This window comes from Callorhinus ursinus, unplaced genomic scaffold, assembly GCF_003265705.2.
Source record: "Callorhinus ursinus isolate GAN/ISIS: 27379988/994484 unplaced genomic scaffold, GSC_fseal_2.0 scaffold13, whole genome shotgun sequence".
NCBI classification, from domain to species: Eukaryota; Metazoa; Chordata; class Mammalia; order Carnivora; family Otariidae; genus Callorhinus; species Callorhinus ursinus.
This window is the reverse complement of record NW_027397075.1, coordinates 43575954-43591645: the sequence shown is the minus strand read 5'-3', so window position 1 is coordinate 43591645 and position 15692 is coordinate 43575954. Positions and strand designations below refer to the sequence as shown.

At 36.7% G+C, this 15692-nt stretch overlaps 1 protein-coding gene across 1 annotated transcript in view; it reads left to right on the top strand.

Moving 5' to 3' along the window:
- Window positions 1-15692, top strand: part of XPR1 (xenotropic and polytropic retrovirus receptor 1) — a 252234-nt gene that overhangs the window by 140094 nt on the left and 96448 nt on the right. Inside the window, exon 3 of the mRNA XM_025877687.2 lies at window positions 11587-11688. Coding sequence (XP_025733472.1) covers window positions 11587-11688 — 102 coding nt within the window. The remainder of the gene's footprint in view (window positions 1-11586; window positions 11689-15692) is intronic.

Here is a 15692-nt window from a genome sequence, read left to right as displayed (position 1 = left end):
AACCCTGCAGACTCCTCTGGCCCACTCCCACACCACTCCTCCCAGGAGTGGGGGGTTCTCGCCACTTCTGCCACTTTTTGGGCCTCTGCTCCAAGAGCAGGGGCCCAACTGTGTCACGGTTCATTGTTTATTGCAACCCCTGAGAGCCCACTCCTGGGCTCACTGTTTGCAGCCGGCTTCTCAACTCTGTTGCCTGGGAGCTCTTCTGCACTCAGGCACCCCATCTTCTGCACTCACCCCCCCATCTTCCTGTGACCTGGAGGATCCTGAGACCACACTGTCCCAGCTAAGGTTCCACCCCCGCTTAGCCACCTGAGTGATGTCCCTCACTGGAGCCGACTTCTAAAAAGTTCCAATTTTGTGCTCTGCTGCTATATCATTTGCTGGTAGCCAGCTTATTGAGGCTCTCTCTCCCCCTGGTTTATCTTCCCGTATATTACCTCAGATTCACTTCTCCACACCTCCTACCTTGCAGAAAGAGAGTGGTCACTTTTCTATTTGTAGAGTTGTAGCTATTTTTTCATAGATCTCTGGTTGAGTTTGCAGGTGTTCAGAATGATTTGATAGCTATCTTCCTGAATTCCTGGGAGCAGATGAAATTAAGGTCTCCTACTCTTCCACCATCTTGTAGTCCCAGAAATTACATTCAAACTATTAAAATGTGTACAAAATCTTTTCTCATAACAAATACATGTAAGACAGTTTTCCAAAAAAATATTTAGAGGTTAAAGGGCAAAAAATTGAAAACACTGGTATATACTTGCTTTGCTACTGAATTATGCTCATCGTAGAATTATTTATCATTATTTCATTTATTGTCATTTTTTGACTAGTAGACAGTAGGTATAAATATCCATTGGGGGATAAATAGTCTTGATTGTTATCAGAGCTAGTGCCATGAGATTGATTTCATCTCAGTTATGTGTTAGTATTTGAATTAAAAGAATTTTTTGTTGTTTTACCACAAGTATTTTATTTTATTTTTTTCAAGATTTTATTTATTTGACAGAGACAGCAAGAGAGGGAACACAAGCAGGGGGAGTGGGAGAGGGAGAAGCAGGCTTCCCGGCAAGCAGGGAGCCCAATGTGGGGTTCAATCCCAGGACCCTGGGATCATGACCTGAGCCGAAGGCAGATGCTTAACGACTGAGCCACCCAGGCGCCCCTTACCACAAGTATTTTAAAAGCACATTTAAACCTTGTATGGTGAAACCTCAAAATAGATCAGAAAATTTTGTTTAGGACCACCTTAGCCTAGTTGGATTTTGCAGAAATTAGCAGCTTTAATTAAGGAATAGGAAATTTGGAGCTGTGGGAGCCTTAGAGATTGCTCAGTGATGTGCTCTCCTTTGTCAAAGAGAAAACCAGAGCCAGAGGGTCACTTACTCAAGCTAATACAGGTAAATTGACAATAGAACCATATGCAACCTGTCACTAAAACCTATTGATTTTACCTCTAGACTGTCTCTTGAATTTCTCCACTTATCTCTAGTGTCCTCACCCTAGTTAAGGCTATCGTGACCTCTCATTTGATATCTACTCTACTACATCTGAGTGGTCTCCCCACATCCCTTCATTTACAAAGCATATCTGATCACAATTATTCCTCTGCTTAAAATCCTTCAAAGATGTAACCTTGGTTATAGGGAAAAGGCTAGTCCTTTATCCTGGAAAGCCCTAACTGACCTGCTTGCCTGTTTGGCTTTAACCACCGTCTTTGTCTTCCTTGCTCCCTGGATTCCAATCACACACACCTCTTTAGCTTCTCAAATGTACATGCCCATTTCTACAGCATCTATATGCTGTTTTTACATATATACTTAGAGTACTTATCCTCTATCAAAATGCCTACTTACCCTTCAGATTTCATCTAAGAAAATCCCACACCTCCCTTTCCCCAAGTTCTTGCAGACTAGATAGGTCCCATTGCTATTTTTTCTCATGTTTACATTTTCTTCAAAACCCGTATTACATTTTATATATTTATGTGATGATTTGATTAAAGTCTGTTTCCTCAGGTAGAGTATAATCTCTTAGGGCGGAGTTTACATGTATTTTGCTTATCATTGTATTCCTATTGTCTGCCCCATTGCCTGGTATATAGAAGGGACTTAATACTTGTTGAATGAATGACTCCCAGTTAGTTCTATTTCTACTACACCAGTGATTTTAGAGTAACATTTTTACTTTTGAAATCTTCTTAGCCATATGCTTTATATAATTCACCCATCTGTTGATGAAATAGCATTTGAGAAAAAATAGAATTTCAAGTTATTTATTCCTAATTTGTAAATCACACTTTAAAAAAACACCTTTTTTCCCCTTAAAAACATGAAATCAGTAGTGCTAAATATTCTTCCTATATTTGATGGAACCCAGTCACATGTTAATTTTTATTCATCAGCTCTTTCATTTATGAGTAGTTTTTTGAGAAGCTAAGAAGTCATAGAATATATTGGATATGGAATATAAAAATGCAAAGAGGTGGTGGTGTTGACACTAAAATTAGTGCCTCTCAAACAGTGTTCCACAGAATAATGTTCTTGGAAATTTTGCTAGATACTCTCCTCCCCTTTTCCATTTTACCCCTGCCATTCCCCCTTTACCCCAACGAAAGATTGTATTCTTAAAATACGTTTGGGAACACAATATACTGTATCTCCTTCTCATTGCATAACAACAATGTATATTGGTGTAGTAAAGCTTCTTTTGCTTTTAAGCAGAGTTTTTCAGCCTTGGTACTGTTGACATTTTGGACTGTTAGATTTTCTTTATTGAGAGGCAGGGAGATAGAAGATGATGTTCCTGGTCTTGTAGGATGTATAGCAGCATCCTTGTCCTCTATCCATTAAATGCCAGTAACACCCTTCCTGTTATGACAACCAGAAATGTCTCCAGACATTGTCAATAACCTCTGGGAGGCAAGATCATCCCCAGTTGGGAACTACTACCTTTTTTTTTTTTTAAGATTACGTATTTATTAGAGAGAGAGAGAGAGAACCTACAAGTTGGGGGAGGAGGGGCAGAAAGACAAGCAGACTCCCCACTGAGTGGGGAGCCTGCTGTGGAGCTCCGTCCCAGGCCCCTGAGATCATGACATGAGCTGAAGTCAGACACTTAACCAACTGAGCCACCCAGGCGCGCTGAGAACTGCTGCCTTAAGAGAGATCAGTTGACGTGTCTATACTCCTATTTCCCAAACTTATTTGAATTCCTTAGAATTCTTCTCATTCTTCTTTTCATCTACATACCTGATGTCCTGGGAAATGCTATTTTAAATGATCATTTAGTGAAAGTAAACTAATTCTACTTTTAATTTTTCAACTTTTTAGACTCCTGCTTAAAACTCAATATTTTTCATTGCAGTTAGAATAAAATTCAGACTCTAACATGGCCTTTGCCTACTACCTCCTTAATCTTACCTCCTATCACTCACTACCTGCTGTGAGTTCCATTGTAATCTGCCTTTCAGGTCCTCAGGCACCCAATTCCTTTCCTAGTTTGTTATTCCCACTCTTGAGAATCATTTTGCCCTTGCTCTTTCTCATGCTTTAGGTTCAGGTTTCAGATTAAACGTCATCTCCTATGAAGTCTTTTCTGACCATCTCTTACCCTGTCAAAAGGATAGCTGTCTATCCCAGTACCTACCTTCCATCTCATACCCTGTTGCCTTCCCAACACTTTTCAGTTTATAATTCATTGTTTATTTGCGTGGGTTTTTTCTGCCTCAGTCACTGGAATGCAGACTCTGTAAGGGCCAGGAGCCACATCTGTCTTGTTTATCGTTATATATATATCCCCATCATTTAGCACAGAGCCTAGCATCTTATAGGCACAATAATTATTTGTTGAATAAATAAATGAATATGTTTTAATTTATCAGTGTGTTTCTGTTATATGATTAAACTTAGAGCTAAAATATATTTTTTTGAGATATAATTCAGATAATACAAAATTTACCCTTTAAAGGTATATAATTTAATGGTTTCTCATACATTCACAGATTTCTACAACTGTCCCCCCTACCTAACTCCACAACATTTTCATCACTCCTCATTCCTCCCTCCCCCAACCCCTGCCAACTACTAATCTACTTTCTGCCTTTGTGAATTTGTCTGTTCTGAACATTACATATAAATGGAATGTGTGGTTTTTAGTGTCTGGGTTCTTTCCCTTTGTGCAATGTTTTCAGCATTTATCCATGCAATAGTATGTAATGGTACTTCATTCTTTTGGCTGAATAATATTCCATTATATGGATAGGCCATATTTTGTTTATGCATTCATCAGTTGATAGACACTTGGATTGTTTTCACTTTATAGCTGTTAAGAATAATGCTGCTATAGACATTTGTGTATAAGTTTTTGTATAAACATGTTTTCATTTCTCTTGGGTATATGCCTAGAAGTGGAATTGGTAAATCATATGGTAACTCTATATTTAATTTTTTGAGGAACTGCCAACATGCTTGCACCATTTTTACATTCCCACAAGCAATGTATGAGGGTTCAAGTCTCTTCTCATTCATGTCAACAGTTATTGTTTGTCTGTCTCTCTTTAGTCATAGCCATCCTAGTGGTTATGAAGTGGAATTGTGGTTTTGATTTGCATTTCCCTAATGAATGGTGATGCTGAAATGTTTTTATATGCCATTGGCCATTTGTGTATATACACACATATTTGAGAAATGGTTATTCAGATCCTTTGCCCATTTCCTAATTGGGCTATTTGTCTTTTTAGTGTTGAATGCTAAGAGTTCTTTATATATTCTGGATACTAGACCTTATCTGGTATGTGGTTTGTAAATGTTTTAACCCATTCTGTGGTGGTTCTTTTACTTTCTTCATAGTGCTCTTTTAAACACAAATTTTTTGTGTGTGTTATAAATTTTTTAATTTTGATAATATCCAATTTATCAAAACTTCGTCTTTCATCCCTTCTGCTTCTTGTGCCATATCTAAGAAACCATTGCCTCATCTAAGGTTATGAAGATTTATGCCTGTTTCCTTGAGAGTTTTATAGTTTTAGCTTTTACATTTAGGTCTTTGATCCATTTAGGTAAATTTCATATATGGTGTGAGGTTGGGTATAACTTAATTCCTTTGTGCATGAATATCCAGTTGTTGGGAGTTTCATTTATTTATTTATTTATTTTTTATTTTTTGGGGGGGGAATTCTTAATTTTTTATTGTTATGTTAATCACCATATATTACATCATTAGTTTTTGATGCAGTGTTCCATGATTCATTGTTTGTTCATAACACCCAGTGCTCCATGCAGAACGTGCCCTCCTCAATACCCATCACCAGGCTAACCCATCCCCCCAACCCCCTACCCTCTAGAACCCTCAGTTTGTTTTTCAGAGTCCATCATCTCTCATGGTTCGTCTCCCCCTCTGACATACTCCCCTTTTCTTCCTCTCCTGTTATCTTCTTCTTTTCCTTTTTTCTTAAAATATGTTGCGTTATTTGTTTCAGAAGTACAGATCTGTGATTCAACAGTCTTGCACAATTCACAGCGCTCACCGTAGCACATACCCTCCCCAATGTCTATCACCCAGCCATCCCATCGCGGGAGTTTCATTTTTTTTAAAACTTTACATCATAATTTTTCATAAAAATTATTAACATTGTTTCAACATTTGCCATTCAAAAAAAATAATTGAAGCACATACTGTCTATCAGACATTATGTTGGGCATAGGATTTAAAAAAATTCTAAAAATCTCTGCCTTCAGTATCTTATAGATCTGGAAATTAAGAACATTGAAATTGTAATAAAAAGTTGAATGGAACATATATTTGAAGAAATTAATAATGGTTTTAAGAAATTGGTTTTTGAGAGAGTACGTGTGAAAGATGACACTTCTGCTGTAAAAATAAAAATATTCCCAGGGCAACTGGGTGGCTCGGTTGAGCATTCAACTCTTGGTTTCTGTTCAGGTCATGATCTCAGGACGGTGAGATCAAGCTCTTGCCTTGGGCTCTGCACTCAGCAGGGAGTCTTCTTGAGTTTCTCTCTCTCTCTCCCCCTTCCCTTGCTCAAGTGTGTGCACGTGTGCTGGCTCTCTCTCTCAATCAAATCTTTTTTATTTTTATTTATTTATTTAAAAAAATAAAAATAGAAATATTCCTGGCAATTGCTGTAAAGAGCACTTGGTGGTGGTTCCTATGCAATAGGGATGTTTTACCCTGATTAGTACTCTTAGAGTCATTGCTGTTAACTTACTAACTGGGGGGGGTAGATGAGAAAGAAATTTTCTGTCATCTATAAATTTGAGGTAAAATTTTGACCATAATAGAAATGACAAAGAAATCTCTCCCTCATTTTCTCCGTCATTCTCTCTCTCTCTCTCCCTCTCTCTCTCTCTCTCTCTCTCGTATAACTGACTGAATTAATATTTATTTAACTCACAGTAAAAGGTTCTCTACAGCAGTGTTCTCTGAGTCATTCTTCACCAATTCTAGATTTTTTTTTCATCCTTTTGTCTGCCTTTTTTTTTTCCCCTGTTGATGCTAATCTTATAATTGTTGATACATCTTACTAAGATTTGCAGTTATATATGCTACCTTTTTTTTGAAGTAGGCTTAGTCGTTTGAGACTAATTATTGAATTCAGGACATGTTAAATTGATTGTATTAGTGTACATAGGCTGCCATTACAGAATACAATAGTTGTGTGGTTTAATCAGTAGAACTTTTTGTTCTCACAGTTCTGGAGGACTGAAATGCAAGGTCAGGTGCAGGCTTTTCTAGTAAGGCCCCTCTTTCAGGCTTGCACAGGGCTTTCTGGCTGTTTTTCACATGCCTTTCATCAGTGTCCGGTGAGGGTATCTCTGATGTCTCTTCCTCTTCTTATAAGGACACCAGACCTATTGGAATAAGGCCCTGTCCTTAAGACCACATTTAATCTTAATTACCTCCTCAAAGGCCATGTGACATTGGGGATTAGGGATTCAAAATACAAATTTTGGGAGGTGGTGGTTGCACAGTTCAGTCCCTACCACTTAAGTAACACATCATAGTAATTTTTATTTTCATTATTTTATAATAAAATATAGTGAGTTTCTATAAAACTTACATTGTTACTGGAGAGGGGAGAAAACCTCATGTGATCTAGGCTCTCTCCACCTGTATTTCCTTACTTGTAAAACAAGGAAAATTGGCTAGTTGATTTCTGAACACTAAAATTCTGTTTCTCTAAGAGTTCTTGCTTTCTAACATTATTTCTAACATTATTCAGCAGATAGGTTATAGTTATAGGGAGCATCTTATAATAGAAATTGATGTTCTGTAAAATCAGCATTCTGCCAACTTCTCATAACAGAGTGAAAGGCTTAATCATCCTGTGTACCTCTAAATTCTTAGTTAACTCTTTTCAACTAGCTATGCTGGTTAGGTTTTACTATGTATAATTTAAGATTTGGATGCAACATGTTCCTTTTTTTCTACCACTTAATAATACTCTTTATACAATGTAATTCATCATTCGTGAATACATTTTATTGTAATGGATTCAAGCAATACAATTTTAAGTGTAGATAGCAAAATGTGAGACTCCCTCTCATACCTACTCCTCTTTCAAATGAGATAACCACAATTAACAGTTTGGTATGCATCCTTCCAATCTTCTTTCTATGAATGTACATATGAATATTGATTTATGCACATATCTTTTCATAAATGAGGTCATGCTGTCTATATTCTGTTATTTAAATTTTTCATCAACAGTGTGTCTTGGGATTTTCATACATACCAGGATGTATGTGTATCTTTTTTAAATGGCTGCATAGTGTTATATGATGTTATTATAATTTGGTTAACTGTTTCCCTTTTGTTGAACATTACTTTGTTTCCTTTATGACTTTTAAAAACCATGTTACCTGAACATCCTTGCGCACACATCCTTTTGTGCAGCAACTCCTTTAGAATATATTTCTTACGTGTGGGATTAAATGCACTGAACGGTTTGGTGGCTACTCTCTGATTGCCTTCCTAAATGGCTTTACGTATTTACATTCCCACCAACAGGGAGCGAGAGTTCATTTACCTTTACCATTGCTGAAATAATATTTTAAAATTTATTTCAATCTGATGGTTTAAAAATGATATTTCATTATTTTGAAGTCACATTAAACTGATATCTGGGATGTTGAGTATCCTTTCCTTTGTTCGTTGGCCATTTGCATTTTTCTATGAATTGCTCTAATTTACCCATTTTCTTGTGGAATATCTTTTTAATACTGATTTGTGAGACATTTTTGAAGTCTGTTTGGCATGTGAATCCTTTATTTTAAATGTTGCAGATATGTTTTCCCTGTCTGTTGCTTGTCTTTTAAGTTTGCTTATGGTATCTTGTGGAATGGAGATTTTTCATTTTGGGAGAATGTCAGTTGTTTCCTTTATGGCCTGTTTTGTGTAGTATTTAGGAAAACTTTCCCCACGTAGAGTTAATTTTTTTCTAGTGTTTTATAACATTGTTTCTTTAACTCCATTTGGAGTTTATTTAAATGAATGGCTCAGCCCTATTTTTCATATAGTCCATTCTTTTCTTATTGATTTGAAGCACCTTTATCTTACTCTTTAAATCCCTATGAACCTGTTTCCCCCAAAGTAGAGTGTTCTCTGAAACCTTTTGTAAGCCAAAATGATGTGAAGATGTAGTTACCATTAACTTATATAGAAACAATTTTTAGTGTTCCTAGAATAAAAAATATCCTTTCTTAGGCTTTTCTGATACCTTTAGGACATACTTTGCTAACAGATGCACAAAATAAATTGAGATAAAGCACAGATGCTCGAAGACATAGTTCACAGCTGTGGCAGCTTGATGGTGAGATGCTGAGTGCAGTTCCCAGGGAAGGAGCTTGGTGGTGCCACTCTCACTGAGCAGGGTGCCTGCTTCCTTTGTAATGGCTTACTGCAAAACAAATGCTGAAAACTATTTTTTTTTTAATAGAAATCCTCTACAGATTTCTTTTTAGTTAGCAAAAACAGGTACTCATGTTATGTCTTCTGTGAAAGCAACGTGGTGTAACTTGAATTTTCAAAAATGGGGGGCACCTGTATATGCAGATCTACTTTTATATATAGTTTTTTCCACTTTTCTCTCTTTTTGCCATTACTTTTTAGTGCTGCTGTAACCTTACTCTACTGTTTTCTGATTTGTGGCTATTAAGTTATATGTGAACCAGAAATCTACATAAGAGACTACTGGTATTTTATTTTATTTTATTTTTTTATTTTTTAAAAAGATTTTATTTATTTGAAAGAGAAAGACACAGCAAGAGAGGGAACACAAGCAGGAGGAGTGGGAGAGGGAAGAGCAGGCTTCCCACAGAGTAGGGAGCCCGACATGGGGCTCGATCCCAGGACCCTGGGATCATGACCTGAGCCGAAGGCAGACACTTAACGACTGAGCCACCCAGGCTCCCCAAGACTACTGATATTTTAGATAAAACAGTCTTTAATTGAGGAAATGAAGAATTCATATGAGATTGATTAATGAGTAGAATGTTCATGCTTTAACACATAAAATTTATTATATGTTTTAGTTTCTCAGAGGCTTATTTAGATTTTTTTGGTTTCTATGCTCTTAGTAATATTTTATTTTTAAGATTTTGTTTATTTGAGGTAGAGAGAGAAAGAGCATTCGAGCAGAACGGGGTGGGGGGGCAGAGGGAGAGGAAGAAGCAGGCTTCCCGCTGAGCAGGGTGCCCCATGTGGGGCTCAGTCCCAGGACCCTGGGATCATGACCTGAGCCAAAGGCAGACGCATAACCAACTGAGCCACCCAGGCATCCTCTTAGTAATATTTTAAATATTTGATCTTGAATATGCAACATGTATATAAATATTAATATGTTAAAATTATTTTTAAAACAGAAGCTATATTTAAATTGCTTTGGTGAACAACTTTGTTCTATAAATAGGGAAACAAAGTCAATATGACCAAGCCTATATTTTTGCTTTTGGGTTTCTTTCCTAACAATACAATAAAGAATAAGATAAAAATGAAAAAAATGGGTAATAAAGTAGAATGAGATATTACTCGTATCTTAAATTAGCTATAGCTAAATGCTATTATAAGAGCAGCATCTGTTACCATGGATCATCTCTAACTCAAGGTCACCTTAAAAGGAAGCTTTGACCTGCTTTATGCTTTGTAAAAATAATTCACAGTGTCCTTGGGCAGCTATAGTCTTTATTGTACCTAAATTATGAAGCTTACATGAGGAACTTAAAGTGGCCTCCCTTTCTTTACTGCAAAATCAATAGAATCCTGTGTTATCTATTAAGCTCTAAAGCATAAAAAATAGAGAAGTAGATACAGAAATAAAGTCAAGGTTTTGTGTAGTGATAATTTTTTTTAACATTTGTGTTATTCAAATTAAATGAATAGATTTTACATGCTTTTTAGAACTTCATTTTAAGCTTTTGTTTTTCTTTAATGTATCTCTGGTACAAAGAATTAGTATGTGTATGTGTGTATTGCTATTACTCAGGGAAATACTGTTTCTCTTATTTCTGGACAGATGAAGTGTGTAAGGGTTTTTGGGATTGCACTAAGATTTGAAGCAACTGGGGAACATAAAATGATCTATACTTTTTCTACACATTTCAAGCTTAGATTGCCCCAGAGATCCAGAAATAGGATAGTTCTAAATTGTGATTAGCATCTGGAGTCCAGGCAGATCTTACTTGGACAAGAAACATACCCTTTTAGGCTTGGGGGTTCCTGAAGCTACATATATCTTTACTTATGGTATTCAGTAAATTGACAGCTATATAACAGAACTCACAAAGTGGATCCAGCCTGCAGAGGCTTATATTGATTGGTCTACACTGTGTTTTTAAAATATCTAGATTTGTGGCTTGTCTTGAAAATTGGAAGATGTGACAACTTTAACCCTGTCACCACAGGACAGCAACTCATTAGATGGACATGTGCTCTGACTTGCCAGAATCCATACCACTCCTTATCCTGAAGGTGTCAGTTGCCGTTTATCACCATGCTTGTACAATCATCCATTTGCTCAACTCACTTATGTTCCTACCCAGCAGCTGTAGGCTTAGAATATGTAATTTATAACCATCAGTCTACATTTTTTTTCTGTATCTGGTGCAGCTAAGTGAAAATGACTGGAAAGCAATTTAATATAGTAGAAATAATCAACCCATTTTTTCCAGGATCATATTATATATTAATGTCTTCATTTTCTGTTCCTTTTTTTATTCCGTGAAATATTTACTCTTGCTAAATCCTACTCATTTCTACTCCCAACACCTTGAATCTTTCTTGATCACATCTGTACAGTAGTGTCTTCTGAAGTTTTAGAACACTTACTTTTTTCACCACTATAAATTTATTATAGTAAAGACTTAGTCTCATTCAGTTAAAAAATGACTGTGTTCCTGTGAAGAACACATTAGTCTTTGCTTTCTTTAGTCTTTGCTTAATATGGTTCACAGTTCATTGTTGTCATTTTGAAGAATAAGGAAGTGTAGTACCTTTAAATTTTATTTCCCTAGTTTTCTTAATTGGCCTTTGGACATCATATTTAAATACTGTTTTCCTTGCTTTCAGTTACAGATGAGGACACGGTAAAGAGATATTTTGCCAAGTTTGAAGAAAAATTTTTCCAAACCTGTGAAAAGGAACTTGCCAAAATCAACACATTTTATTCAGGTAAGTAGTTTTTTGGTACAACATACAGGGGACAATTTCTGCTGCTGAGGAGAGAAAAACTCTGCCATGTCAGTGTTTAACCTTCTGATCATCATTTTTAAAATGGGGCTTGTTTTTCTTCCTATACTGTACTTAGGGATATTTTCTTTAGCTGGGGTAGGAATGCATCTAGTACCTCAATATTTAAGCCTAATACGGACATTACCTAGATTCTTTTGCATTTGCAAGGATTTGGGAACCTCATTGTGAACCAGTACCTTAGTAGATCTTCACTAAAGTCCAGTCTGAAGCTTCAGAAGAGTCAGAAATTTGATTTTATTATTTCAGAGCTGAATTAGACAGTTCCTGCTTATTAATTACATTACTTTGCCTTTCCATTGTATGGAACATTCCTTTCCATCTCTCTAGAGATTGTTTCCAGAGTGACATCTACAAGGTGCTATTGGAGTTGAGAAGGAAATACTGGAATTTCCATTTATTTGTATCTGACCCTTTAAAATTCTGTTTTTTTAATATATTTTTATACTGCCCCACCCCTTTGATATCTCTTTTTTCATCTCACAAAGCTCAAGTTTCTTGAGTCTCTCATCTATTCCCCCATCTATCTGTTGATAAGGCCCCCCCAGAATTATTTCCCTCTCCCTCAGTTATCTTAGCCACTTTGTCCCTTGTACTTTTTAATCTCCTCACCCTCGTTGCCTTATAATGCGTCTGCCTAGTGAAACTCCCAACTGTAGACCAATTCAGCCTTTTACCTTCTTTATGCCTACCCACAGCCTGCTTAGGATAGCCAAGGGAAAAAAAACTCACAGCAGAACAAACTTGAACCAGTATAAATTCATTGTTACATTCTTAATTATGTCCTCAAAGCTGCCATGGGTCCTAATCAGTGCCCTTTTCCATGCTTCAAATTGGGTTTGTTTTATTTTATTTTGTTTATTTTTTAAGTAGGTTTCACACCCAGCGTGTGGCCCAGCACAGGGCCCAAACCTATGAACCCACGACCCTGATATCAGGACCTGGGCTGAGATCAAGAGTCAGATGCTCAACAAACTGAGCTACCCAGGTGCCCCTCCAAAGTGTTTTTCTAAACCCAACACCATTCTCTTGAATTCTCTGACCCCACCATCTTCTCCATCATGCTCATTATACCTCCTCCTACTTTACAAATAAATATAAAGGACTTCAGGGGTGCCTAGGTGGTGCAGTTGGTTATGCAACTGACTCCTGGTTTTGGCTCAGGTCCTGATCTCAGGGTCATGGGGTCAAGCCCTGTATCAGACTCTGAACTCAGCAGAGTCAGCTTGAGTTTCTTTCTCCCTTTCCCCCTGCACACACACACTCTCTCTAAAATAAATAAGTCTTGAAAAATTTTTTTTTTAAAAAACTCAAGAACTTCACTTCTGTTGGTGTATAATACATATGCAGATCTATGCCACCTCTCCCCTTAAGTACTTGTTGACCTTCTTACCCTTATTTATTTTCCTGCAATCTTTTAGAAAAGATACCCTTCTTCAGTCCGTGGCAAATCTCTACAACTACTGACTGAATTTTAGCTCCTCAAGACCTTCCTCCAGTAATTATTTCTTCTAAGAATTAATAAATAAATGCATCAGTGACTTCCCTCTTTACTGGTTTAGTCTCCTTAGCAAGTCACTCCCTTCTAGCAAAAAAGATCAAAAAGGAAGCAAATGCCTTAGTTCTATGTCCTTCTCATCTTTCACTTATGGCTGGACTTCCTAGGCAGAGAGCCGTTAATGCAGAGGCACAGAGCCATGAAAGGGAACAGTACATATGCATGTCCTTTGCAGCATATTGTAAGCACCTAGAATGCAGTAACGAAATAGAAATATTATTTGAAACTGCAATGGATAGATTTTCAGCAAGGGAAAAATATACAGAGAAATTGCAGTATGCAAGAACAGAGATAATTTCCAGTTAGGAGGTAGGAGGAAAAGAGGAACCAAAAGTGTAGACAGAGAAGGAGAGGGCGGCCATGTAATGACGACTGAAGAAGAGAAAGCTAAAAGAGGAAGGCATTTGCAGGGGAAAAAGTGTTTAGACTGAGAGAGGCCTATAGCATATGACCTAAGGCTGTAATGCAAAATGTAAAAGGTCAAGTTAATTCGCATTTTTCTTTTGCTGTGATTTTTTTGGGGGGGGAGGGGAAGGATCTCTGAGCCCAACTCTATGTGGGTAATTTAGATCAGAAAGAGTAGATAATGCTTCTTGGTATACAAAGCAAAAGAATTTTCTGTTCTTAACAATAGATACATATTTTTTATATGTTGAGTTATAGCAAAAATTATATTCAAATTGTGACCCATTACGCCTAGTCAGATATGTGTGTTTTATGTATGTTTGTATGCATCTATATATTCTATATATATGTGTATATGCAATATAGTTAAACAAAATTTTTTCATGGAATAATATCCTTACTATGTGTAATATATTCTGTTTTCTATATTTATTTCTATTTGACTTATAAAATGCTGATTTATGATCCACACAGTTGCTTTTATGACCCCATATTGGGTTATAACCCTAGTTTGAAAAATGGTGTCTTAGATTTGATTATTTTTCAAAAATAATTTTAGGCTTTCTACTATTTAAAATTTGGAGACTATGAGTATGAATGACTTCCTTTTTCTGTGTGTATTGGCAGGGCGAGTAGGGCATGCCTCTTGATGTCACCACAGAGTAGGTCCAAATTGATAGTCTTCAGACTAACTTTTTGCCAGGTCAGGAAGTGATGGGTAATATGAAGACATGATTGACAGAAACAGAATTTGGCACTTGTCCTAGACAATATCATTTTTCTCCTTATTTAGCCACCTCTCCATGGCAGATTGTCTTATAGACTGCAGTTCTCAGACACTAGGGCACAGAAAAAGTATAAATAATACAGGGGTGAGTTCAGCTTATAAACATACCTCCACCCACTTGTATCTCACAAATTATTTAATGGTCAGCTAAAAATGGTCACTTTCAAGTGAGATATAGTCTTAACTGAAACTTCTAAATACCCCAAAGAAAATGGTATAAAAGCCAAACAAAACAAAATGAATACTACTAAAATGTAGATACTTATTTTCATATCAATTCTTTTACCTACCAATTACATTTTGGATTTTTGAACCTTAACTATTTTTTTAGAAGTTTACCGTTTAACCTTTCTAGGCCTCCATGTACTTGCTTGTAAAATGAACAAATTGATTCCCAGCCCTCTCGGGTTCTACCTGTGAGGAGTTAGAAGCTATTGTCAGAATTTCACAAAACCTGATGTAAGTCATTTTATTGTGCTTTTATGTTTTACTACATATTTTTGGTTAATAAGATAAAAGCATTTATATTAATAGATAAAATCTTTAAAAAAATTTTTTTTATATTATTTACTTTAGAGAGAGAGGGAGAGAGAGTGCATTCGCCGAGAGAGGGGGAGAGGGAGAGAATCCTCAAGCAGACCCCCCCCCCCACACTGAGTGCAGAGCCCAGCACAGGGCTTGATCCCAGGACCCATGACATCACCAGCTGAGCCGAAATGAAGAGTCGGATGCTTAACTGACTGAGCCACCCAAGCTCCCCAATAGATACAATCTTTTTATATTTGAAGACCGTGGAAGGAAAGGGAAATTTTTTAAAGGAAGGCTCCTTTTTGGTGATAATATTACTAATTGCTGAAGTCTCCTAGGTCTCTTCTGGTACTAAAAATGACATCAATCCTGAGAGCTATAGTGTTAGAAATCTTTTTTGTGGTGATCAGTAATGTCCTTTTCCAATGGTAATATTCATCACTCTATGTTACAATGTCTTTCTCTTTGATAGAACCAGTTTGCTTTCTCTCTCTATTCAAAATACTTTGCTTCTAAGCAGCATTTTTTCTTCTTTAAATTTTTTATTGTTATGTTAATCACCATACATTATATCATTAGTTTGTGATGTAGTGTTCCATGATTCATTGTGCATAACACCCAGTGCTCCAGGCAGAACGTGCCCTCCTT